This window comes from Corapipo altera, unplaced genomic scaffold (genome assembly GCF_003945725.1).
Source record: "Corapipo altera isolate COAL_440 unplaced genomic scaffold, ASM394572v1 2b, whole genome shotgun sequence".
Lineage (NCBI taxonomy): Eukaryota > Metazoa > Chordata > Aves > Passeriformes > Pipridae > Corapipo > Corapipo altera.
The window spans coordinates 9,555,290-9,582,475 of NW_020884874.1; the positions used below are offsets into that span (position 1 = coordinate 9,555,290).

At 40.8% G+C, this 27,186-nt stretch overlaps 2 protein-coding genes across 3 annotated transcripts; both read left to right on the forward strand.

The window, feature by feature from the left end:
• Positions 1-287: 287 nt before the first annotated feature.
• On the forward strand, positions 288-8,666 carry GTF3C6 (general transcription factor IIIC subunit 6). 2 transcript variants are annotated; one of them, XM_027633024.1, is made up of 6 exons: positions 288-384; positions 1,794-1,874; positions 4,216-4,279; positions 4,821-4,865; positions 4,996-5,109; positions 8,030-8,666. In XM_027633024.1, exons 1-6 carry the CDS (start codon positions 313-315, stop codon positions 8,323-8,325), a joined length of 672 nt encoding a protein of 223 aa, XP_027488825.1. In that variant the 5' UTR covers positions 288-312; the 3' UTR covers positions 8,326-8,666. The 2 variants fall into 2 exon arrangements, with proteins under 2 accessions (XP_027488825.1, XP_027488833.1); XM_027633032.1 differs by having other exon boundaries at positions 4,999-5,109.
• A 2,008-nt stretch (positions 8,667-10,674) lies between these two features.
• Positions 10,675-24,473, forward strand: RPF2 (ribosome production factor 2 homolog). The gene is made up of 11 exons (XM_027633015.1): positions 10,675-10,771; positions 11,925-12,057; positions 12,813-12,850; positions 13,376-13,415; positions 16,697-16,778; positions 16,871-16,947; positions 18,107-18,206; positions 22,531-22,633; positions 23,584-23,728; positions 24,037-24,275; positions 24,308-24,473. The coding sequence occupies exons 1-10, from the start codon at positions 10,749-10,751 to the stop codon at positions 24,214-24,216; spliced, it is 921 nt and encodes a 306-aa protein (XP_027488816.1). The 5' UTR covers positions 10,675-10,748; the 3' UTR covers positions 24,217-24,275; positions 24,308-24,473.
• The last annotated feature ends 2,713 nt before the right edge of the window (positions 24,474-27,186 follow it).

The window sequence follows — 27,186 nt, forward strand, 5'->3', positions numbered from 1 at the left end:
AAAACCACCAAAAAAACCGGAGGATGATGGAAGATATTTTAGGAATCTCCATTTTCCAGTACCACTTCTGAGATTCAAGAAAAACCTGCACAGCATTTGGGAGAGCTAAACAGTAATTTATTTTCTTTTTTTTTTTTTGAATATTCAGCGCAGGGTCGGAGCCGTGTACCACTGAGGGAGCGCAGACCCTGGCACGGCCCGCCCAGGGGCGCTGGAGCGGCGAGGCGGGGCCGCTCCCGCTCTAAGATGGCGGCACCGGCACCACGTGGTGCGCGCTGAGGCGCGGGCGGGGCTCGGGCGGGCGCTGGTGATATGGCGGCGGCGGCGGCGGGCACGGGGAGCGAGGGCGAGAGGAGGGATGAAGCGGAGGAAGACGAGGTTGAGGTTGGTGCCCGCCGACATCCCCCCAGCCTTAGGGGAAGGGGCCGGCCCCCCGCGGGGCGTGTCCCGCCCGTGGCCCCCGCCTGGCCGTGCCCGGCCCGCCCCGTCTCCGCCCGCTCGGCAGGGCAGGCAGTAATGGGGCCCGGTGTGGCTGTGCCCGGGGTTGGCGGCGGGGCTGGGCACGGAGCGAGCGCTTTTCTCTGGGTCCGGCGGGTTTTTCTGCCCCCGCAGCGGTGCCGTCGCCAGAGCTACGTGGTTCTGGCGGTTCTGCTGCAGGTTTTCTGGAAAAGGGCGCTGTCAGAAAGAGATCTTCCGGTTTCACTTGCTTCCTGACCTCATAAAATAATAGAACGGTTTGGGTTGGAAGGGACTTTACAGATCACCTAGTTCCAACCCCCCCTGACGTGCAGGGATGCCACCCACTAGACCAGATTGCCCAGAACCCCATCCAACCTGGCCTTGAACGCTTCCGGGGATGGGGCATCCACAGCTGTACTGGGCAGCATGTTCCAGTGCCTCATCCCCCTCACAATAAAGAATTTCTTCCTAATGTCTAATCTAAACCCACCCTCTTTCAGTTTAAAGCCATTCACCCTTGTCCTATCATTACATGCCCTTGTAAAAAGTCCCTCTCCAGCTTGTAGTTCCCTTTAGGTACTGGAAGTTGCTGTAAGGTGTGCCTAGAGCCTTCTGCTCCCCATGCAGAACAATCCCAACTCAGCCTTTCCTTGTAGGATAGGTGTTCCAACCCTCTAATCATTTTGGTGACCCTCTTCTGGACTCACTCCAACAAAATCCTAAAACACAAACTTAATCTTCTATTATTATGTATATTTATGCATGGTGACTCTTAAAAGCTCTTGTTTTCCTTGAATATTTTTCAAGGCAGCCTTTTTTTTGCTTTGTTTTTGCATTTTGCTTACTCAAAATTGTAAGGAATTGCATATAGGAATTAATTTGTTATATTAATAACAATATGTTATAAGAAGTAACTATTTCAGTTAACACATTGCTTAACCTCCCCCGTGATGTCATATTTAGGTATGCACTAAGGCTTTAGGAAAAAAAAGTTAGTTTGGAATATGCAACTGGTCATATTGTTATAATTCATAAATCACCATATTGATGCTCATTTTTCAAGGGTGGAGAAAAGAGCTCCATTCCTATCTAGGAAGAAAAGGCCAGGAAATTCATGTGTGAAACGGGTGTCTGATGGATCACTATGTTTCCCTGGGTATTACAAGAGCTGTCTGTCTCTTGATGAACTGTCGAATAACTCCCATTTGGGGTCTGTTTATTCTGAAGGTCTAGGTCTTTGTATGCTGTTCTGTTTGGTTTGGGTTGTGTTTTGGGGGGCTTTTTTTTTACCCCTGAATTCTGTTACAGGTGTACATTATAAACTTATCTTGTAGGAGCAGCTGGTCATGGTGGAACTATCAGGAATTATTGATTCAGACTTCTTAGAAAAATGTGAAAACAAATGCAAGATTTTGGTGAGTGATTACAGCACAATAGGAAAGGGGTAAGTCATTATGGATGTGAACAAGGGACTGACACTGCTTCTAAACTTCTTCACATTAATAACATTTATATCAAATCTTTGATAGAGAATTACATGCGCTGTACTTGGCTGGATGTTGTGGGCTCTATTTCAGAAACAGCATAAGGTCTTTGAATATAGTATTGTGTAAATATAAGGAAACTTTTTCAGAAGTATGTATAAGTTAGTACCAGTATCCACTCTGATTTCAAGCTCTAAGTTATTTTTTAAAGATTATGTATTTCACATTAAAAATGTGCTTTTCATTTAAAAATATATATTGCTAAGCACCCTTCTTCAAATAACTTAAATACATCTGACAGGTAAAGTCAAAATCTTTCTGATTTGCACTGTATTTACAATGTGGTTTTTTTCAGAGACTGCCTGGCAAGTTCAAGTTTTGTAAAGGATAACTGGTTATTAAGCATTTGGTAAACAGTTTTGGATGTTGTTTGCTTCACTGTGAGGTTATTATAAGAATCTGGTTTACCTGTCCTTTTCCTTTTGAGTTGTTTAATCTGTATAGGACAGATGCTATTTGCCCTTCAAACCCTATGTAGACTATGAGAGCTGTCTAGATAGTACTAGTGCTATTGATTTGCAAATACCTTCTGAAAGCAGACCTTTATTACAGACAGAAAAGATGGAAGAGAACATCTGAGTGTGCCACAGATCAGAATATATGTGGGGTGGTAAAGTCAATTTTGAATGACTCAAATGTAGAAACAATCAAAATTCATAAATTATCCATCTTTGGATGGATATGCTTTTATAAACATATAAGTTTTCCTGGATCTGCCCTAATTCTCTTGAAATGTATTACACATGTGATTCATTACTGGTGGCTGAAATGGCATATGCTTCAGTAGTGTTAATGGGATTCTTTTAAATGTTGTGCTTTGAGATTCTCTTGTAATTATCCTGTGTGATATGCTGTATTTTATGGAATTTACCATATAGTGCCTCATCTTCAAAACTTTTAGCATCTGCTTATCTTTATGTCCTGAATAATTCTGATGTTCACAAGGTACTATTCAAAGCCATTTTGCCTTAATTAGTGTAGTCTTTTCAGACATTGGTTTTTATCAATCTTTAATCTATAAGTATAAATCATATTAAGAGATAATACATTATATTATCATATATATATATAAGAGATATATAATGGGATCCTGGCTCGTGTATTTGGAAAACCTGTGCTGTAGAGGAAGGGAATGAGCTGATAGAAGTACTGCCTTACCCTCCCACTCCTTGTTTAAAAAAATGCAATAACAACACTTTCCAACTCCTTCACGATATAGACACAGAAATCACAGAAGCTTCTGTGACCCAGTAATTGCACTTCTTGTGCTGATGCAATGGTTTATGCTGGACTTCTTCACCTTGTGTATTTTCCAAAGGCTTTTGAAAGTTTGTAGAACTTGCATTAATTGGAGCTTAGAAAATAACATCTTTTTCGTGCAGACACATACATTTTTGTTAATTTGAAATTGAGGTTACATTAATTTCCTAGAGGAAATAAACAGTAACTTAAATAAACTGTAACTTAAATAACCATTGGCTGCAGTTTGATCTAAATTTATTTTAACGTACTAGAGCATTTCCTATGACAGTTCTATACTAGGTTCTGCTACGATTACTAGAAGGATATTATCTGGTATATTTTTGTATTTAATATAGTTAAAGTGACACGTTTGATGATAGTCTGAAAAAATGTCATTACATTTTATTAACAGTGCACTGATTCTACAGTAAGATTGGCTGAACCCTTTGTAGCAGTTGTTATCACTGCTTAACTAAGCCTCCTACAAAAACAAAGAAAACTCCTTCTCCCCCCATCCCAGATGCTTAACATTGCAGAAGACCTCAGGGTCAATTGTAATGACTAAAACTACTTTTATTACATTTTTTTGAAAACTAATAATTATTAATTTAATTGCATGTTTTTTCACAAGTCTGCTAGCTTCTGTAAAATCATATCCTCTGCAGAAATCTCTTGTCCACTTCCATAAATCCTGTTTTAAAGATGTACTTCTCTTCATATGAACCTGGCAGTTTGAGAAAGCTTTACAGACTGGAATCCATTCCTTTCCTCTAATAACAAAAGAAACTTTATCTTGCATTTACTTATTTTGTTCTTTTTACCTTATGCTTTGGAGTTTTGGTCCAACTATCTTTACAAGGAATTGATGTAATCTGGATTGTACTGTCTGTCTTCTCTGATTGTACAGCAAGAAATTTGCCTGGGCTAATAGAGACTTGACAACTGTGCAATTTTGTCCCTCTTTTTGTAGGGAATAGAGACAGAGAAGCCCATTTTACAAGTGGACAGATATGTATTTGCAGGAGAATATGAAGGTAGGAAAAATTACGATGAATACAGTCTCTCCTTTTTCATGTGACCCAGAGAGCTTTCTTAACATTAGTTCATTGTCCTGCAGTTGGTCCTATGAGATGCTGAAGTTCTGGGTGGTTGTATAACACCATACAGAGCAGCAGCAGTCTGAGTTCACTGCTAAACTAACCGTGCATCTGTGGTACTTCCTGGGAAGTAGGCCTGGAAGCTGACTCCAGGGTGCACCAGCTAGTATGTCAGCAGACAGACATATGGGACATAAAACACCTTAAAGTAAGTGCCTGTTGTCTCCTGTGTAAGCAGGACTGACGTGTTGTACAATCTGTAGTTCTCTCATTTGCCTTACGGTGACAACGGTGGCCTGGAAGAAATGGTCTGGGATCCTCCTGTGATACTGCTGTCTGTTCCTGAGTTGACGGTGTGCTTACTGGTGCCTTTGTGAGGGGCTGGAAATCGGAACATTCCCGGAGTTGGGCCAGTGGGTACAGTATCTGCAGCTGATATAAGCTGGTCTCTAAGACTTTCTCACTTTGATTTACGTAGATACCTTGGGAACCTGTGTGGTTTTTGAAGAAAACACGGAGCACGGTAATTGTTGTGATTTAATGTCCTGTTCATTGTGGTAGCTGGGGAGGTTAAAAATACTTATTTCAGTTGATAGTGGAATTCACTATAATAATTGGGGTCTGGGTATTGTTTTTTTCGCCTCTCTTCTTAGTAGATGCGGAAGGCAACCAGAAAGTACAGCTGAAATACAAGTGTCACACAGTGAAGAAGTTGAACATGACACGGACCCTTCTGACAGAAAAGAAGGAAGGAGAAGAGAATGTTGGTTAGTGCCTTTATGCATACAGACATGGATGACATATGTTTGGGAATGTCAGCCTTTATTAAGTGTATGATTCAAGAGCATGTAGAAAGTTAAAGGAGCTTTCTTCTTTAGGCAGCAAATATGTATATTTAAATGCAAAAGTACAAAACACACATGGAAAGAGGAGAGAGATACTCCTTCTGACCAGTGCTGCCTCCAGAAACAGCTAGTAGGAGATTCCTACAAAAGAGTTTTAAGAGCAGGGCAAACATGTGCTGATGTATCCTGGTATGTTTTTCTGTCATCTAAAAGTTTTGAAATTGGAGATGTTGTTTAGTAGTTCTTTGTTGATTTTGTTTTTTCCTACTTTCATCAATTTTTCTAATTAGTTTTTGAGTCTCTGTGATTGCTGAAAATAGTAGTAAGAAGTTCCATGTTGTATGTACTAGAACTGAATTGTACTTTCTGAATTTACAGTTAAATGCAAACGAGTTCAACTTGCAACAATATACCTAGAAGACCATTCATATTGATTTTCATTGTGTAGGCAGAACTCAGTGCTCGTATTTTTTTTTTTTATTTTAGTGGTGTTTTTTTGTACAGAAGTCAGTACTTTTACGTAGTGAAATACTGAGTATCCTACTATATATAGTAGTATTCATTAGCAGTATCCTATTGCTTTTAATTGCTTTTTTCGCTCAAGTCAGTGTTACTGAGTCATATTTTAAGAATATGTAGCCATTTTACATTAAATCTGAACAGTAAGCTGGACATTGGTCATAGGAGATATAAAATGAAATGTCATCTACAATCTAACCAAACATCAGCATTCTTATCAGCACCATGTACCATTTCTTCTCTCCATATATTTAACTATTAAACAAACTATTATTTTTAAAGTACAATAGACTAGAGAATATTTTGCTTAATAAAAAGGCCTTTTTTGTTCTGGAACAGCAATAATGATGATACTTGCTGAAAAACGTTTTTGTTTCTGTACTCTAACAGAAGTTTAATGTTGTGCATGCAGAGTAACTACCATGTCTTGTGAACTGACAACATGTAATGCATAAAAATTGAAGTGGGAGGGGAATCCCAGTTCTATTTAAGGTCTGTTCCATGAGACACCTGAGTTTCAAGGAATGATTCAAATTCTTGCACTAATTCTAATGTCATTCCTTATCATATTGCCAGATGTTCTAAAATTTAGGTGAAGAAACATTCTATTCTCTTTATTGCATTTGTAAAATATTTTCTCAGCATTTTGAATTATGTTTCAGTTATTTTAAGAGTCTAAGGGTGGTGTCAGACACTTTAATACAACAGGAACTCCCATACTGGATCAGAACAAATGTGGTTTTATTCCTGTATTGTATTTCTAACTGTGGACAGTAGTAAATCATAGAATCATAGAATGGCCTGAGTTCAAAGGCACCATCTAGTTCCAACCCTCCTGCCACGGGCAGGGACCCTTTCCACTAGACCAGATTGCTCAGAACCCCATCCAACCTGGCCTTCAACGTTTCCAGGGATGGAGCATCCACAACTGCACTAGGCAACATGTTCTGGTGCCTCACCACCCTCACAGTAAAGAATTTCTTCCTAGTATCTAATCTAAACCCACCCTCCTTCAGTTTAAAGCCATTCCCCCTTGTCCTATCGCTACATGCCCTTGTACATAGTCCTTCTCCATATTTATTGTAGGCTCCCTTTAGATACTGGAAGGCCACAATTAGGTCACTTAAGCCTTCTCTTTTCCAGGCTGAACAATCCCAATTCTCTCAACCTTTCCTTGTATGAGAGGTGCTCCATCCCTCTAATCATCTTGGTGGCCTGCCTCTAGACTTGCCCCAACAGGTCGATGTCCTTCCTGATCTGGTATAAATGGGTCTATAAGAAGTAGTAGGAGGGGACATACACATGAGTAATTTTTTTTTTTGCTATCCTTCTGGTATTCAGCAGTTCATCAGTACCCTGACCAAAGTTCTCATTTGGACTACTATGTCTTTAGTCCATAAACGCTCTGTCATTTTTACTTGCTTTTTGAACCTGTTTGTACTTTTGACTTCTTCCGTTTTTATGACAGTTTTCAAATCACATTTCTCTTTGGAAAAAGTGCAACTTTACTGTGGGTGTTCCTGATTGTTTGGTTGCTTTTGTGGTTGTTACAAATATGTGACCTGGTGCTTTCAATGAGTGTGTGTTACTTATTTTGTCATCAGAATTAGGAGATAAGTCAGTCCCTACTTGTTTTCCCAGGCCAGCCTTATAAACAGCTGTCTCCTTTGAGTAGAATTCTAGTCTCTGTCTTTTGTTGCAATTGTTTTATGATTTTTGTAGTTGATGGTTACTTGGCTTCCCTTTCCCTGTATAGGTAACTTGACTCACCAATTCTTGTTTCCCTTTTCTAGTTTTATAGTGTGGGTTGAGCAGAACACAGCACTCATGATATGGACATAGCATAGTTTTGTATCTTGCTGTTCGTGCTTTTCATTACTTTCATAATAATTTTATCTCCCTCGTGACTGCTCTTTAGAGATGGAGCTGGTGACATAAGGAACCTTGCACAATGCCTCCAGTATCTGGATAAGAACCTGTGGCTATATGTCTTGGAGAAGTTGGTTTAGCCTGTGCATGTGTTGTTAATTTATCAACAGTCAAGTTTCTCTTCATTTTGAGATGGTCTTTCTTTTCCAAATATCTTCTTGTTACTTGTAGCCTTGTTTACAAGGAAGATGAGTGGTTTAGGCCCCGCACAAGGCTTGCAACAAAAATTAGTGTTGGTTCAAATTCTTGAAAGATCTCCTTTTGTCCTAAGCGGTTCTTTTACTTAGATGTTGGTCAGGCTCAGCCTTAATAACAGTGAACTTAGCTAAGAAAAAACTGCTGTTAACTCTTAACTCCTTTTGTCACTAATACAGGTTTTCCTTCTTTGCATCAGGTGGAGTGGAGTGGTTACAGATCAAGGACAGAGATTTTTCCTACAGCAGGCCTAATATGATATGCAGTTTTATGCGTGAAAAGGATGATTCTGAGGAGTCAGGCCAGACCCAAGACAAATTGACTGAAGAGTCAGAGGGAGAGGTGAGTGGTGAAGGAAACTCTGACATGAATTGTGATCTGGAGAAGCAGCACACCTTGGAAATAGATGCTTCTATTCCTCTGCCTGATAGCCCTGCTTCTGGGACAGAGGAATCTCCTTCTGGAAATACTGCCTTAGAGGATGTCCCTTCATGATATCAACTCTGATTTTGTCATGATTTTTTCACAGAATTAACAGGCCAACTTTTACAGGCTATGACATGATTTCCACTTTATCTGAGCAATTAATAATGGAAAAACAGACATTGTGTTCTTGTGCATTGCTTTTGTGTTTGAAATATAGTGGGAAGGGCTGAAGTGTTTTTAAAAAACTGATTTGAAATGTATGTATCTCTACCTCAAACTTGAACAAGGGTAAATGGTTACATAATTAAAAGAAACTCAGAAAAATGTTGATGTATTGTACAGTCTGGAACATTTTGTAAAAATTAAAGAACATCATTGTTTAAAAGAAAGTCTTGAATTTTTCAAATATAGCTTCCCCTTGTGTGTCATATTCAGCTGCATATGTGTCCACTCTTGTTTGATTTTTTTCCTTTCAATAACTGCAGTACAAGTGTGCCTTCTGTTGACTGTTTGAATAGCAGATTGCTTAGTTTGTCCTTTGTCTCCTTGATGGATCTTAGAAATCCTTCATGTGGGAAGGGACTTTAGGAGGTCTCTAATCTAGCTTCTTATATAAAATAGAGTCAACACTGAATTCAGGGCAAGTTGTTCAGGTCTTTGTCCACTCAAGTTTTGAAAACCCCTGCAAACTTGTCAGCAACTGAAACCTAGGTCTTAAAGAGACATCTGTCACTCTCCTTCTCTCATTTTGTACGTTATAAAAAAGGAAGTGCGGTCCCCTCCCTTTTTATTTTTCCTCCCAGTAACTTCTTGGCTCTAATATTCTCCTCTGGCATTTTTCTAAATCTTTTATATCTAAGATCCTGTACCCATGCATCAGTGGTCCCCAGACTGGTCCATGGAAATGTATTGTGGTGCCTAGCTACTCTGTGGGTTGACACTACATAATGCTACATAATTTATATTGTCACCCACCGTTTTATATCACAGTCGAGTGTGTGGTGCACTCAGAATAATGTTTTTAAAAGCACAACGTTTTTTTAAACAGAAAACATTTTCTTCCTGACCTATCTTCCTACCTTTGTTTGCCTCCCTCAAAACAGTGTAACTGCAATAGTGAGGATGGGAACACCTAACTAATTCCAGAATAATTATGGAATAGTTTAATTAGTAATGATCAGAGAAGTTCACTCCCAGCGTCGTTCACAGCACAGGATCAGTAAAGACAAGTCATCAAAAACACAGCAGTTGCAAACCATCAATCCCACTATTCTGCTTTTTCTATGTAGAAGCAACTTGAATCAAAGGGGAAAGGGAGGCAGGGAGAGGAAGGTGAAGAAGAAGAGGGACCATGTTCTGTATGCCTCCAGCCTGGGTCTGGATCTTTTACATGGTAGTGTCTGCGCTTGAGGTTTCAGGCAGAGACTGCTCAGTCGTCTCTCTGGCTTTAACTGCAACCATGGAAGTTTAAAAGCATCCTTCAGACTTGATTTGTGTGGTGCTGATAGAGGATAATTATAACTGGAATAACGATCTTGGGAGTGTTATGAACTGATGAAACACGTGCTCTTGTCTGCTGGGGGGGGCATTTGTGGAGCTGGGCTGCACTTGCTGACAGCTGAATCTCCTGCAGAGGAGGCTGGGTGGGTGGCAGGTTCAGCGTGCTTGCCATTTGCCCTTGAGAACAGAGAGGTGCTTTCAAGAGTTTGTTCTCTGTCACAATGCAACTCTATCTCATGTTTTCTTAACCAATTGCCAAGTCTGTCACTACGTATGTGTGAGCTTTTTTCCTTATGTACAAGGAATATTCTAGCAGAATTGGTTTCTGGCCTTTTTACCAATTTTGTAGAAAAAAAGGCCCAGCAAGTTGTTTATTTGAAATGCAGTTAAAAATTGGTGGGCATGGGGGACAGAATCACAGAATATGCTGAGTTGGAAGGGACCCACATGGATCATCCCAGTCCAACTCCCAGCTCCACACAGGACCATTCCCAAGACTCACACCATGTGTCTGAGAGTATCATCCAAATGCTTCTTTAACTCCGTCAGACTTGATGCTGTGACCACTTCCCTGGTGAGCCTGTTCCAGTACCCAACCACCCTCTGGATGAAGAACCTTTCCCTAATACCCAACTGAAACCTCCCCGACACAGCTTCAGGCCATTCCCTTGGGTCCTGTCGCTGGTCACCACAGAGTGCCTGCCCCTCCTCTTCCCCTCGTGAGGAAGCTGCAGTGAGGTCTCCCCTCAGTCTCCTCCAGGCTGAACAGACCAAGTGACCTCAGCCGCTCCCCGTACGGCTCCCGCTCCAAGCCCTTCTCCATGTGGCACGAGTGACCCCGCGGACTCAGCCGGAGGCCGGCTCCCCGCAGCCCTGCCCCGCGCACGCGCATTGCCCCGCCCGGCGCGCTCCCTCCCTCCCGCCCGCTCCCGGCGGACGTGACGCGGCGGACGGCGGTGCCCGCGCCTCCTCCCGCACGTGAGGCGGCGGCGATGGACTCGCTGGACCGCGTCGTGTGAGTGTGCCAGGGGTCTCCTCCCGGCCTGGGCGGCCTCCGAGCTTTGCTGCCTCCCCGGGCTCTGGGAAGCGAGAGCGGGCGGCTGCGGGGCTGCGGGGAGGGTCGCGGAGGGGAAGTCAGCAGAGAGGAAAGCCCTCTGCAAAACATGCGGGGAGGAGGAAACCGGAGCGCTGCCGTCTTTTTAGTGATGGCCAGTCAGCCCTTACTCAGTTAGTGGCTTAAAGGAGTCGCGGTGCCCAGCTGGTATTGAATTTGTGTGTTTCTGTATACCTGAGAGAACTGTCTTCGTCTCTGCTGGAAGTTTCATTGGTGCCAGCGACAGGAGGAGGAGCAATGGCCATAAAGTAAAACACAGGAAGTTTCACCTCAACACGAGGAAGAACTTCTTTAGATTGAGAGTGGCAGAGCACTGGAACAGGCTGCCCAGGGAGATCATGGAGTCCTTCTCTCTGGAGACATCCAAAACCCACCTGGATGCGTTTCTGTTTTACCTTCTCCAGGTGACCCTGTCTTGGCAGGAAGGTTGGATTAGATGATCTCCAGAGGTCCCTTCCAACCCTAATTTTTCTGTGGTCCTGTGATACCTGTGTGTTTGGGGGTTTTGTTTGTTTTCAAAAAGAAATTAAAAATAATATTTCACGGAGAAGATAATCTGGTGGAGAAATGTATTTCTGAAGCCATGTAGTTACTGATTTATATCAGCTGTGTGCCCCTGAGAAGGCTGATGTATTTCACCTGACTGATGCCCTGCTCTCTGGTTCCTGCCAACAGATGGGCCATACTCTTCCCAGAAGCAAGTCTCTGGCTTGGGGAGGGAGCTGGTGTGAGGGGAAGCTTTCAGCCTGTCATTAGGCTGGGAATCCTGGTATATCTTAACCTCTAAATTAGGAGAAACTGAAAAGTACAAGACTGTAAAATCACCTTTTGTACCTGGGGGGGACAGAGAGGAAGAGGAGTGGCAGTAAAACACATTCATCTGAGACTGGGCTTTTGGCATTGATTGTATTTCTGCTGGTTGGGATTAGTTTGAGTCATTGAAACAAGTTACTTGAACACAGCTTGTTCCAATTCTAGTTTGGTTTCACTGTTTTCTGTGGTGTCAGGTGTTGTTACTAATATTAAGTTATTAACTATTAATTTATTGTTACAGGAAGCCTAAAACTAAGAGAGCAAAAAGATTTCTTGAGAAGAGAGAACCCAAGCTTAATGAAAATACAAAAAATGCTATGCTCATAAGAGGGGGAAATGCAAACTTAACGGTGACTGCAGTGCTTAAAGATATTGTAAGTTGTTGAACATAATGTGCAGCCTTCCTTTCTCTTTCTTACAATTTGCATATTCTCTGCTGGACTGTCAGTATTTTCATACTCTCCCTGTACCCCGAATCTCAGATTGACCAGTACTCCAAAGGTGTCATTACCTGCTTATTGATGGAGATTATTTTCTTCCAATTTCTTCTTTGCCAGAAATTTTGAGCTTGCTCTCTTATTTTTTCCACAATTGTCCAGTATATAAAGTGAAGTTTTGCCAAGTCCTTTTGAAAACCAGAGGATTAGGTACAGGATTGGGACTGTATCATACAGCTAAATCATATCCCAGAATCCTGTAAACTGCTTGTATGTATTGATATGGAGCTTTCAGCCTCTCCTAAAATTTTAAGTTACCAATCCTGTCTCCTAAGTCCATAGCTGAAAAACATAGCTGTTCCTACACTCTTTTCTTACATTGCTTTGTTGTTTTCTTACCATCTTATGCTGCTGTTTGTCCTCATATCTCCAGAAGCAGAGGGATTCCTTTACATGACTTTGATTTCAGCTGCTTCTCAGTTTCTACAAATAACTCCTTTAATTAATTTGAAACCAAGATTGTCACCAACATGAAGGGTTTTACTATCAGCAGGCTTTTTGAGGTGCCTTCTTCTAGACTGATCTGCACAAACAGTTACTGTTTCATGTGATCATGTAAGTTGTAGGGTTATAGCAAAAACAGTGCTGGGCAGGCTTTAGAGATGACACGTGTTTAACTTTGTGTTTTGCAGTATGCTGTGAAGAAGCCTTTTGCTGTCCTGTATAAAAAGTAAGTGATCTCACTTTGATGTCTTTGAGTCTTCTGACAGACAGACAGCTAGCTTTTGGTAATTTCAGACCGTGAATAAAGATGCTGGCCAGCATGGGGGCTTGAACAATGACAAGGGTCACCTGAGGTGGCTGAGATTGATCATCGTTTTGAATAGACTGGAAACAAGCTACACATGATCAACCTTGGTGCTGAGCCCTGTTCTGTGGCAGGTGGTACGGAGCAGGATTCAGCTATAAGTCTTACTCAAAATGGGAACCCAATATCTGTATGGCTGTAGTGCAGATACAATCATAATTGCTAAATTTAATGTTGAATGAACAGGCAAAGGCAACTGTTCATGGAGTGTCACTGGTGGTGATGGTGGTCTGGAAGTCTATTATTGTGGTTTGAACTCTAACTGAGCCTCTACTGCTGGAGTTTCAGTAGAATGCAGAACTTTACTATTATTGGAGACCTAAGTAGAAGTGGCTATCTGAGCCTGTTTTTTTTTTCTTCTAACTTTTTTTTTTCCTCTCCTCTCAGGAAAAATATTACCAGACCTTTTGAGGATCAGACATCATTGGTGAGTATAAACAATTTTTTCTCTTACAACATTTTTGAGCAGGCTCATGTGCTTCATGTGCCAAAAGATGAACCATCAGGGAAGAAGACTAGCCTGGCTGAACAGAGAGCTTTGACTGGAACTCAGGGATAAAAAGAGACTGTATCACCTTTGGAAGAAGAGGCAGACAACTCAGGAGCATTACAAGGATGTTGTGAGGGTATGCAGGGAAAAAGTTTGAAAGGCCCAAGCCTAACTAGAATTTAATCTGGTTACTGCCATAAAAGACAATTAAAAATGTTTTTACAAATACATCAACAACAAAGCAAGGGTTAAGGAGAATCTCCATCCTTTACTGGATGCAGGAGGAAACATAAAGACAAAGGATGAGAAAGAGGCTGAGGTACTTAATGCCTTCTTTGCCTCAATCTTTTAATAGCAACACCAGTTGCTCTCTGGGTACCCAGACCTCTGAGCTGGAAGGCAGGGACAAGGAGCAGAATGAAGCTCCCATAATCCAGGAGGAAATGGTTGGTGACCTGTTACACCACTTAGACACACACATGTATGGGGCCACAGGGGATCCCATCCAAGGTTAATCAGGGGGCTGGTGGAAAAGCTCACCAAGCCCCTTTCAATCATTTAGCAGCAGTCCTGGCTAACTGGGGAGGTCTCAGTTGACTGGTGATTAACCAGTGTGATGCCCATCTACAAGAAGGGCCAGAAGGAGGATCTGGGGAACTACAGGCCTATCAGCCTGACCTCAGTGCTGGGTAAGGTCACAGAACAGACCATATTGAGCACTATCACACAGTATGTGCAGAACAACCAGGGGATCAGGCCCAGCCAGCATGGGTTTGTGAAAGCAGGTCCTGCTTGACCAACTTGATTTCCTTCTACGAGAGGGTGATCTGCTTAGTGGATGAGGGAAAGGTAGTGGATGTTGTGTACCTGGACAATAATAAAGTCATTGACTCTGTCCCACAGGATTCTCCTAGAGAAAGTGGCTGCTCGTGGCTTGGACAGGTGCACTGTTCACTGGGTAAAAACCTGGCTGGTTGGCTGGGCCCGGAGGATCGTGGTGAATGGTGCCACATGCAGCTAGCTGGTGGCTGGTGACCAGTGGGGTTCCCCAGGGCTCAGTATTGGGGCCAGTCCTGTTCTATGTCTTTATTGATGATCTGGACGAGGGGATGGAGTGCATCCTCAGTCAGTTTGAAGACGACACCAAGTTGGGTGGGAGTGTTGACCTGCTTGAGACTTGGCAGGGTCTACAGAGGAATCTGGAGTGGCTGGACTGATGGGCTGGAGCCAATTATATGAGGTTCAACAAGGTGAAGGGCAGAGTCCTGCACTTGGCTCACAACAACCCCATGCAGCATTACAAGCTGGAGCAAAAGTAGCTGGAAAGCTGCCAAGCAGAAAATCAGAGCCTGGAAAGGTATAGAAAGTCAAATAAAGTTAGTTTATGGGGTTTTTTTCACTTGGTTACAGGCATTTTTTTAAAAGGGCAACTTTGCAATGTATGTGTTGTTGCAATATATGCAGGACACATGAGGCATTTGAGTTTTTTTCATCTCTTTAATATACAACTATTAGAGAGTGTATAGATATCAACACACAGTAATTAACAGAGCTGTATGAGCACGTGTTTCAAGGGGAGTCCCCTCTGGTCTGTTCTTGGCCTGTTCAGAGTCAGCATTTTTCAGGGACCTGGTGACAAAACTCTATACTGAGCTGTGTGATTTGTACATGCAATAAATCCAACCTCTCCAGGTGTCTCTCGACCTCCCAGAGGGACAGAGCTGCTGTGTCCTCTCTGAGCCAATGCTGTTGCAGGAGTGGGAGGAGTTGAAGTGTCCTTTTCTGCTTCACAACTGCTAGGTGCAGGTATATGCTTCTGGGGAGTACTGGATAAATAGTGTATATGTGTGTATCACAGAACCATTGATACACAAAATGAGGAGCTGCCCTGAGAAGCAACAGTTTATAAAAAGACTTTGGAGCTGGACATCCTCAAAAAGAACTACTGTAATGTTGGCTCTGGACATAATATCATAATAGGTTCTCTATCTACTCCACCTGGAAAAAAGATCTTCTCTATGATCGTCACTACTGGCTTGGTTTTACGTAGGATCTTAATCTTAAATAATAAATTACACAGGAAGTTGCTCTGTAGTAGGACTCTTAAGGTGAGTGTGAGAAGGTTAGATATTTAAAGATATTCATAGACTTGCTGTTGAGGAAATTAACTGATTGTTCAGAAGCTGTTAGGCAAAGGTAGTAGGCTACGTAAAGTTTAGCTGGGTAACTAAAATGAGGTGTTACTATTGCACCCAGCTTGCAAATACTTACTTTTCAGACAAAGAGAAGTGGATGAAAGTATCTTATGTAAAAGTAAATAACGAGAAATTATGAAAAATGGTGTTACAGATAAAATGACAAGAAAAAAATTGCCTGGGTTGACCTTTAAGATGCAGTGGAAAACAAAAAAAAAAAAAAAAAAAAAAAAGAAGAAATTATTTGAACTGATGCCGTGGGATGTTGGTGCTAAAAAATAACTCCGGAGCAGTTAATTAGGGATGAGATAAGGAAAGGGTTTAATTATGCCAAGGCAATGGATGTTACACGACGCACGCCCCTGTGCCTGAGATGTTACATTTTATAATACCATCTATCCAGTCCCCAATGTGTCCACCCTGTGGCCTTTGCTCCGATCCGCCCCGGGTCCACCCCCTGAGAATTGAGTCGAGGGGCTTTTCGGGACCACCTCTTCATCAATCTTCACCATCTTCAGAGCACAAAGGGTACATATTCACCTAATTCTTGACTCCGCTTTGTTATTCAGGCCCTGATATGCTGTTCTCTAAACAGTCTAGGCCTTGCCTTGACAAAAGATTAAACATTGCCACTGAATTCAGGGGTAGATTTGATATGGGGAGCATAGAATGGGGTAAGAGGGTTAAGGAATGTGTAAACTAAGGGTGCTACAGGGTAGAGGGACAAGGGAGTGAGGGTTGCTGCTTTCAGAATCTACTGCTACTACTTATAAAACTTATAAGACCTACAAAAATTAGAAAAATAAAAAACTATAATAGGGGCTTAAGGCATCAGAACCTTGAATCCAGCTGCCAATTTTAACTTAAGTGGACCTAGACATGCTCGAAACTCTTCTGGTAAGTGCAGTAGCTCTTCTCATTAAGCAGCTCCTAAACTCACAGGTTTGTGATCTATACCTTTGCAGGATATTTTAAACCCTACAACTTATAACTAATGGGTTTTGTTCTTTTCCTCAATTGCAGGAATTTTTTTCCAAGAAATCAGATTGTTCTCTGTTTCTGTTTGGCTGTCATAACAAGAAGCGACCTAACAACCTGATAATAGGTAATATGTCTCACTTCGGTTTTTATTGGGATGACAGGTGTAGTTTTCAGTGAATATTTAAATAGCTAGATATTCTTGTTTTACTCTCACAGGTCGCATGTTTGACTATCATGTCCTGGACATGATTGAGCTAGGCGTGGAGAAGTTTGTATCCCTAAAAGATGTCAAGGTAAGGAATCACTAATCTAGTATTTCAGTGACACCTACTGGTGGATTTTTGGTGCTTTTTTTTTTTTGTTTAAAAAAGTGTTCCATGCAGTATGTGAGGATTGGTAATTTGTGTACTCCAAAACGTTAATTTTATGCTCTGCTTTTTAATTTATTTTGGTTGTTTTAAGCAAACTTGCAACTTTCTTTGCAAATTATATTTTAGTCTTGGTTTATTTCTAATATTTTCCTTTTAATTAAAGAGCTACATTTAAAAAATTGTCAGATTCTGCCCATGGTTCCTATATAAACTGGTGCAATCTTTGAAAACTGAAATCCTTGTTCACAAATTATAACCAAAGAGAATCACTCTGCTGACTGAGGTAATTCCAGAACTTTCTTTAGCTTTTAGTAGCACATAAATGCCATTTTTCAGGGAACTATACTTAATTCAGACGAGGAGCTAACGTCTTTATTATTTAAACACAGAGAAAATTCACATTTTTGGCTATGGTAGGCTCATTTTGACAAGACTAAAACGTATTTCATATGTGTGTACTTCTGTATCAAGCAGTTCATGCACTGGAAAAATAAGTAATTTTTACGGTACTTATTACAGTGTATAAATTGGTAGAGCAGTTCAGAAGGATAGTGAAGAAATTATGGTTTATGAATGTGAATCCTTCCCTTGAAGTCAGATTGTAGTGTGTCTTCATAACACTGTTTATAACAGGGAAGTTACAGTTAAATAAATGTACCTGTTTTCCAGAATTAAAATTATGTGATTGACCAAACTGTTCTTTTAGCCTTTTTCGTGTACTCTCCAATGTCAGAAGTAGAATAAACTTGTTTGCCTCTAATTTTAGTTTTCTTGTTATTAACTGCAGTCAAATTCACTCTTTTTTTTTTCCACTGGAAACTGTTATCTTATACATTTTATAGTAAAGAAGTCCTCTTTCTTTAATCCAGAACAAAGAATAATACAATTCACCCTTTTGAAAACAAAGTCCCTCCATACATTTGCAGCATTGTTCAGTGAAAAAAAAAGTGTCTTTTCTGTCTGCAGTGATCATAGGTCACCACAGTGTTTCATTCACTGTTGAGTGGCTAACAACTTAAGTCAATAATATGTTCCTTAACACAGTCTGAATTTTTGTTGTTTTAAAATTCTTATTCCATAGAACAGTAAATGTCCTGAAGGAACAAAACCTATGTTGATATTTGCTGGTGACATGTTTGATGTAAATGAAGAATACAGAAGACTGAAGAGCCTTCTTATTGGTCAGTATTTTGATTATTTAAACGGTAGGATTGCATAAATCTGTAGTAATGGGATCTATTGGGAAATGATGGTTTGTCAAAAAATGTTTGCTTATGTTCAGCACAGAAAGAAAACAAGAGTAGGCACTTGTAACTTTCATGTCACACTAAATTAAAGTTAACCAATCATCATGACTCTTAGAGGGGAAAAAAAGACTAACCTAAAAGACTCTGAAATCGAAACTTTGGATTCGTAAAATTCATTACTTTGATTATGGCAAAACTGTCATTTTTCAAAATGTCTTGACCTTGTAATTGTACTGAATTGTCACTTTTCTAACCAAATAATATTTTTGAAGTATCTAAATTGAAACCAGTGGATTAAGTTCAGAAAGTACGATATTTTTGCTTACAGAAAAGTCAGATCAGTATATTTGAGCTTCTGTTTTGTAATGAAAGCATTTTCTGTTGGAAATTCCACCAGTTCTAACAAATGTGCCATTGATTAGAGTACTTGGAAAGAACATGTGCAGTAAAAGTCAGCTGCAGATAATAGCTGTGGCCTAACTTCAAGGCAGGCCTGGAGCTTAGGAAACAAACTGGCATTTCTTACTATCTCAAGGTTGGAGGCTCTGAAAGATAAAGCACATTGTAGCTTAGTCAGACATAGAGGTCATAGGGTACTGTGTCTCTTGACACTTAATGCATCTTACTTGGTAGAACTAGACCTAATAAGTAGGGTGGTGTGTTTTTTCTTTTTAATAGGTTTCCTAAAAGTAGATTACTTATTTTTTTAAGCTCTGATAAAATACTGAATCTGGCCCAATAACAGTCTTGTTCTTTCAGTTCCATTCTTGGGTTTCTTGGCAAACAATTGTTCTTTAGAAATAGACCTTAAAAATGAAAATTTTTTTTCCTTAGTATTATAATTCCTTAAAGCAAGGTGTCTCATCTGGAATGAGACTGAAAGGGAGCAGAAGAGGAGGAAATTTTCATCCTCTCCATACAGCTGACTGGTTCTTGGGGATGGGTGAAAGGCTAGTGACTGAGCTTATAAGTCTTTGAAATTGTGTGAATACTGAATACAAAGATAAGTGAGTTTTAATACCGCATGTTTATGTTGTTGTAAATAAGTATTTATACTGCAGGAAGCAGGTGCATTTATTTTCTGAAGTGTATTTTGTTCAGGCAATCTCACAGAATCAGCTAGGCTGGAAAAGACCTCTGAGATCACCAAGTCCAACCTATGACCAAATAGCACCTTGTCAACTAGACCATGGCACTAAGTGCCACATGCAGTGTTTTCTTAAACACCTTCAGGGACAGTGACTCCACCACCTCCCTGGGCACCCCATGATCAAACAGCTTCAATGCATAGCAAGATAGTTACCCAATAACTAAGTAATTTGTCCTGTCCTTTTTCTTTGTTCATCTGTCCTTTCTCCTTTCCTATTTATTTGCTGTTAATGACTCTGCAGTCAAATGTACTCTACACCCAATCATTCTTCTTGAGTATATGCCAAAGAACTCAAGGTCTTAGTTGTTCTGCTGACTTTTGTGGAATACCTGGATGCAAAGCAATAGACAAAGGAGAAGGTTAAGGAGAATAAAGACTTGAAGGTATTACTAATCAATTAAAATCATTTGGGTAATAATTTGACCTGCTTCAAAACTGGCCTTAACTGATAGGGAAGAACTCATTCTGTTTCTGCAAAAGATGGTGCCTTTAACCTACCACTTGATTGCTGAGAAAGATAGAAAAATGTCTTTGTAACAACAACAGCAAATATTTTGTTGCTGTACCAGTATTGTTGGGATCCCAGAGGGAATATTAGATAGCTAGCAGCTTCTTGTTGCCAAAGCACTGTGATGCCAGTGATGCTGGTGAACAACCAAGCTTTCATTGGCTTTTGTGATACCAAAGGGGCTAATGCGTGTTTGGAAGATCATCTTAACAGCAGTTTCTTTGTAAAAATAAAGGCAAGGGTGATTTATTGTCTTCATGGTAACCAAAACCTATAGTCTGGTTAAACTGTGAAGTGGAAGAATTTATTTAGGAAAAATAAATGACAGCTGCATTTTCCTTAGAGACCTGGAAGACAAAGACATCCCATTCTTTCTCTTTTGGTTTTCATTGCCCTCTGATGTGGTAGTGTAGGAGTTAATTTACAATATAAGTCTTTGGAATGCAGTTCATGAAATTCTAATAACTTTTAATATAAAATGTTTTAACTCTTACAACACTGCCTGCTTGCCAGTTCTGTTATCACACACCCATTTTATCCTAAAAATGGCTAGGCACTATAGGCCTTGCTTATATACTTTCTAAAACATTGGTTTGCAGGAGACCTCTGCAATTTTAGATTGACTGTGACCTTGTTCTGCATACAGCCTTCCTCACACAGACTTTTTTTGAGTGTTTCAAAAGATTTATGGGCTTCTTCTGGCCAATAAAGGGCATGGATGGGAAATGTCTGGGATAGAGTTTAACTGCCTTAATGCTAACTATAACTACATAGAATACAGTGTTACCAGCTCTTAGATACAAATTGATATAGAAAAAACTGCATAGACTTAGGTTCCAAAATAATTTAGAAATTTAATCTGGAAATGGAAAGGTCCTGTGAAACTCTCTGCAGGAAAGAGTAAATTAAAAGTTCTAGAAACATGTTTGAGGACAAGGGGGAGAGAGAACTAGGAATGGAAAGAAAGGAGAAAGCAAGTCTGTAATCCAACCAAAGCCAGAGTTGTAAATTAGGAGTACATTAAAAAAAATTCAACTCTCTCGGTATACTGAAGTGTAAGGTTTCTGCAGCTCTTCAGTGTTGCCAGGAAACAGAAATTCCTGACCACCTGCGTTTATTGGAAGAGATCATCCTGTGGGTAAAAGGATGTATGATGCCACAGGAAAATATGAAGGGGAGGTGTTGCCAATTAAACCACTGTAAATGTAAACTGCAGAGAACTAGTCGAAGGGAAAAAAATATGCCACAATCAAACAAAATGTTTTATTTGCAACTTTTCCTCTAACTACAAGCTCGACTCAAAAGAAGAGGAAAGAGAGTATTTAATTGACCAAGGAAATTTCCTGACCTGACTCCAGCTGGTATTTGCCAGCAAGACTTTGTTTTGGATGTCACTCCAGTGCTGATTCTCTTGAAAAAAGGTAGTGGAGGAAAGGACAACTAGCCAAGGGATCTGAAAATGGGACAGAGCAGGAAAGACTGATGTGTTTTGCATCTGTTAGCGGTTCTCCTATGTTTCAGCATTGCCCTGTCGTGTTTATTAGCACACCTTGTTCCCTTGGTCAAGGTCACATTCTTTCTCCACGCTCTGCATATGTTGGACAGATTGCTGTGCTCCTTGCAAGCTCTCTGATTGCACAGTATATTTTCATAGCTTGATATAAGAACCTCGCTACAGGCGGCTTATTATTTAATCTGTGTGTTTCAGTGTTCTCTTTGCAAACTAAGCAAGTATTTCAAGTGCCTTAATTTTATAGATGTATTGCTTATTAAATAGAGAAAACATTAGATTTAATGACAAATATTGTTCTACCTAGAGGACAAAAGTGCCTTGTTGTGAGGGATGTATGAAAGAAATCTAAACATCTAAATGTTTTTCCCAAGTCAGAGAGAGAGAGTGTAGCTAAGAGTAAACAAGATACAGTTTCAATCTATTGTGTAATGGTTTTGATCCCTCTTTCTGTTCTTCCAAATCTGGCTATGATTAAGAACCAAGTATCAGGTTTGAATGATGTCTTTAAACAGACACCTGAGCTAATGGCTTCTTTGTACTGATCTGTACAAAGATCTGATTATTAGCTAACTATTAACTAACCTAAACACAAGATAATTTTTTTTTCCTGACTTTAGAGCTGAATATTTAAAAGAATAGACAATGCAATTATTCCAAGTAGCTTAATAAAGTGAAGTCACTGCTCTGGAAGTACCTTTGCTCTTTTCCATGTACTTACTGTTAGATAGTGTATATTGCTTCCACATTATCTCTGGGAAGTCACTGTGTCCCTGTCAGGATTTCTACACACGTTTGGATTCACCAGTGCACACTAACACGTGCACTGAACTTTCTCTCTTGTGTTTTGGCCAGGGTGCAGTTTTAAGTAGTGGCTATTTTGTGAAATTCCCACTGAACATCCAGCTTTTCTAGGTCATCCCTTGTATAGTCTTGCTTAGTTAGATGCAGGAAGAATATCCTTATAGGAATGGAGTTCCCATCAGTGATGTGGGTCCGTTTTGAGATAAACCAGTTTGTTATAGCCATCTGTTGGTTTTATTCTGAGCCAAGAAACCTGGCACTTTACTCTTTTTAAATACTCTTTCAGATTTCTTCAGAGGTCCTACTGTGCCCAGTATTCGTTTGGCTGGTTTAGAGTACGTTCTGCATTTCACAGCTGTAGATGGCAAAATTTACATGCGAAGCTATAAGTGAGTATGTGTTTTATTTATTTGGGTTTTGGTACACTTGTCAACTTTTCTCCAAATTTAACCCATAGTTGTGTAATTGAACTGGCTTGAGCTGCATTTAAAACATGCAGTGTGTAGAAGTGCTCCAGCGTAACACAGAGTAACTCGTACTGCAGAAGGAAAACACTCGAGCCCTAAATCTGCTGGTTCCTTCCTTGTTGAGCTCCTCCTTCTAGCTTGGATTAGTAAGGTGATGTGAATTGACTTGGCGAATTCTGAGTACTGTGTAAGACTTCAGGACTTAACCTCTTCTCAGGTTGGTTTCCAGGACTCTCCTCACTTAGGTGTTTGCTGGAGAGCAACAGGTGGTAGGCTGCAACCAGAGATACACAAGGAAAAACAGAAAAAGCCAGGACACAACAATCTTTCTTGCTGTGTTGGTGTTCACCCTCAGGTTCATGACCTGCCTTAGGAGGCTGTGAACATGCATAGCTTGTGTACCATGCGATTTTGATTTCTCTTATTACAAAATCACTTTAATCAGTCTCATTCTAAAAACAAAAAACCGAAACACTACCTCAGATAGTGCTCAGGTTATTTTGCTGTAAATGATAATAAATATTTTTCATGTCTGTTAATACCAAGGGTGCTGTTTTGAATTTGAGGAGTAATGTGGCTTTCAGGGTACTGGGACTGAGTTTTAACAGTAATACTGATTATACTGGTCTCATTAAAAAAAAACCAGACAAACAACCAACATTAGCCAGGTATTTTTTGGGTATGTTGAAATAATAATGGGACAGATTTTGTATTTTATGAATTGTTATTGACAGATGTCTTTCTTGCTAATAGAGTTAGTGGTAGCAGTTGATTTCTGTTTTGAACTGCAAGACTGAACCTGCCCTTCAGGAAGATGGATAATTCTTTATCACTTGGGACAATATTTATTTTGGTTGTTTTTCCCCTTCTAGAGTGCTTCTGAAGAAATCTGGCTGTAAAATACCTAGAATTGAACTGGAAGAGATGGGACCTTCATTAGATCTGGTTATGAGGAGGACACATTTAGCTTCAGATGACCTTTATAAGCTATCTTTAAAACAACCAAAAGCCCTGAAGGTACGTACCTTCGAAAGTGCATTACTTTCAGCTCTATCTGTAAAGAAGAAAAAAAGCTGAAGTATTACTTGTTGTATGTTTGACCAAAGCTGACTTTTATCTAGACCAGCTGAGATTTCTAGGGCCACAGCACTTCTGTGGTGATCAGCTGGCATCCAAACTCTCCTCTGGAAGCACTTAGAACATACAGCACAAATCTTCATCTCTAAACTCTAGACAACGTGTGAGGCCTTGCTTTTGGGCACTTGATTCTCACCAGAGCTCCTGGGACTCTACTCAGAAATAATAACATTGTTCTTTCCTTACAGCCTAAGAAGAAGAAGAATATCTCCCATGATGTGTTTGGTACAACTTATGGTCGAATCCACATGCAGAAGCAAGATCTTAGTAAACTGCAGACGCGGAAAATGAAAGGGTTAAAAAAGAGGCCAGCAGAGAAGTTGGCTGAAGATGGCGGGGCTACTCCCAAAAAGTCAAAATCAACTTGATAGCCTGAAACAGCTTTGAAAACTCACTGTACCTTCAAATTTAGTATCTATATCTATATAGATATATAGATATGGATATATATAGAGAGAGATATATATAGTAATATAGGTTGTCAGACATAAAAGATTTAGCTGCTGTTAGCTTTAGTTTTATAAAAAACACCTTTTGAATCATTTGTCATTTTAAAGGCAACTTTGGGGTATTCAGCTTTAACATGGAACTTGGTTATTTAAAATAAAAAATGTGATATGACTTCCTTAGTTTTCCAAAGCTGAGTATTTGTTCTCTTGGTATTAACAACTATATGCTAGTCAAGCAGGTGACTCATTTCCTGAACAGTTTTCATAGAATGGTTTGGTTTGGAAGGGACCTTAAAGGCCATCTAGTTGCAACCCCCCTGCCCTGGGCAGGGACACCTTCCACTCGACCAGGCTACTCAAGGCCCCATCCAACCTGGTCTTGAACACTTCTGAGGATGGGGCATCCCCAAGTTCTTGTGGGCAACCTGTTCCAGTGCCTCACCACCCTCAGAGTGAAGAATTTCTTTCTAATACCTAATCTAAACCTACTCTCAGTTTAAAGCCATTCCCCCTTGTCCTGTCACCACGTGCTCTTATAAGAAGTCCCTCTCCAGCTCTCTTGCAGGCTGCCATTAGTACTGGAAGGTGCTATAAGGTCTCCCTGGAGCCTTCTCTTCTCCAGACTGAACAGCCTCAACTCTCTCAGCCTGTTGAGGTAGGAGGGATGCTCCAGCCCCCTGATCATCTTTGTGGCCCTCCTCTGGGCTTGCTTCAATAGGTTCACATCCTTGTTATGTTGGGGGCTCCAGAGCTGGATGCAGTACTCCAGGTGTGATCTCAGGAGCATGGAGTAGAGGTGCAGAATCTCTTCCCTCAGTCTGCTGGTCCCACTGCTTTTGATGCAGCCCAGGATATGACTGTGCTCCTGGGCTGTGAGCACACATTGCTGACTCATGTTGAGCTTCTTGTCCACCAACACCCCCAAGTCCTTCTCAATCCATTCATCCCTCAGCCTGTATTTGTGCTTGGGATTGCTCCAATCCAGGTGCAGCACCTTACACTTGGCCTTGTTGAACTTCATGAGGTTTGCACAGTCCCACCTCTCCAGCCTGTCCAGGTCCCTCTGGATGGCATCCCTTCCCTCCAGCGTGTCAACCTCACCACACAGCTTGGTGTCATTGGCAGACTTGCTGAGGGTGCACTGTCCATGTTGCTGACAAAGATGTTAAACAGCACCACCAGCCCCAGTACTGACCCCTGAGGGGCATCTTCACTTGAGACACCATCCCCTCCTTGTTGAGAACAAGGTCCATCATAGCACCTCTCCTTGTTGGCTGCTCTATCACTTGGAATTTGTCATCAGTGCACTCCAGGAATCTCACGGATTACTTATGTCCTGCTGTGCTGTCCCTCCAACCACCCTTGAGGTGGTTGAAGTCCCCTGTGATGACCAGGGCTTGTGAAGGTGAGGTTACCCCAGCTGTCTATAGAGAGACTCATCCACTCGGTGTTTCTGGTCAGGCAACCCAGTATAATGTCACCTGTCTCAGCTCTCTCTTTAATCCTTACCCATAAGGTTTTGGTTGGCTCCTCATCCATCCCCAGGCGGAGTTCCCTGCGCTCCCTGATCACTGATCACATCCTCATCTCCACTGCCTGCCTTCCTAAAGAGCCTGTATCCTTTCATTCCAACCCTGCAGTTGTGGGAGCCATCCCACTAGGTCTCAGTGATGAAAATGAGATCATAGCCCTGCAGGTGTGTGCACATCTTTAACTCTTCTTGTTTATCTCCCATGCTCTGTGTGTTAGCGTAGAGGCATTTAAATTGGATCTCCAAATAAGTGACTTACTGATAGCAGTTGCTGAAATTCCTTGGTGCTGCCCCTCAGGTGCTCTCCTGTTGACCTGCAATCCTTCTCCAGCCTTCAGGCGTCTCTTGCTGGCATCAAACTGGAAGGAGTGGGATAGATTGAGTTTCCCTTTCCCCAGTAACTTCAGTTTTATTGCTTTACGTTGGGAACCTTTCATCAATCAGTTCTTCTTGAAATTCTGTGCAGGACCAGAGCAGTGTATGTGCATAATATACACTTCTCTGTTCATTTATTGTTTATGTATTTCAGGTTTTGCATAACTGCAACACTCAATAAACTACAAACCATTTTCTAAAGTGTGAACTCAATACGTGTCTGATGCCATGCTATGCTTTTAACTATTGCATCAAGCCCTGCTTTACACTGGCAGAATCAGGAATGATTAAGGTGTTTTTACTGTGTTCATCACCATGGTAACAAAGTACCTGGTATTTACTTTAGGCATAAATGAAACCTTTACAGTTTGAATTTCAATCTTTGCTGCTTGATTTGTGCCCAGAATGGAAGTATGTAAAGCAACCACAAAAGGTACATTTTTTTTTTAGATCTTTTTTCTTCTTACCCTGCTTTCCTCCCAAGTTTGTGCTCATGAATTAGTGAAGACTCAGCAAAAGACTTGGGTGAAGGGGATGAGAGTTTAAGAGTTCAGTGGGACTTTGGTGTGGTGTTCTGTTTTGGAACACATTGGAAAACCTGGCTATTTTACTTCTACCTTTCTCTTTTGAAGAAGCCATTACTCTGACCTTAAGCATAATTATAATAAAAGCATAATTAAGCGTAATTATGATAAAAGTGTACACATGCTTTATGATGAACACAGCAAGCTTGCTTGTCCTAGTTATGTTTTTAATGCTTTATCTTTTCTTGCTAGTTTTCTAATCAGCTGAAAAGTCACATCAGAAATAGGCGGTTTGTTATTTTCAGTTGTCTTCTGCATCCTGGATGGAAGCTGCTGTGCAGCTTTTCTTTCCTTATGGGAAAGAGAGCCGAGCCATAACTGTGGCTGTGCAAATGCCACACATGACATTCTTGCTGTGTTCATTTGATAAAATTTGTAGTGTGAAAAAGGAGGGGCTTT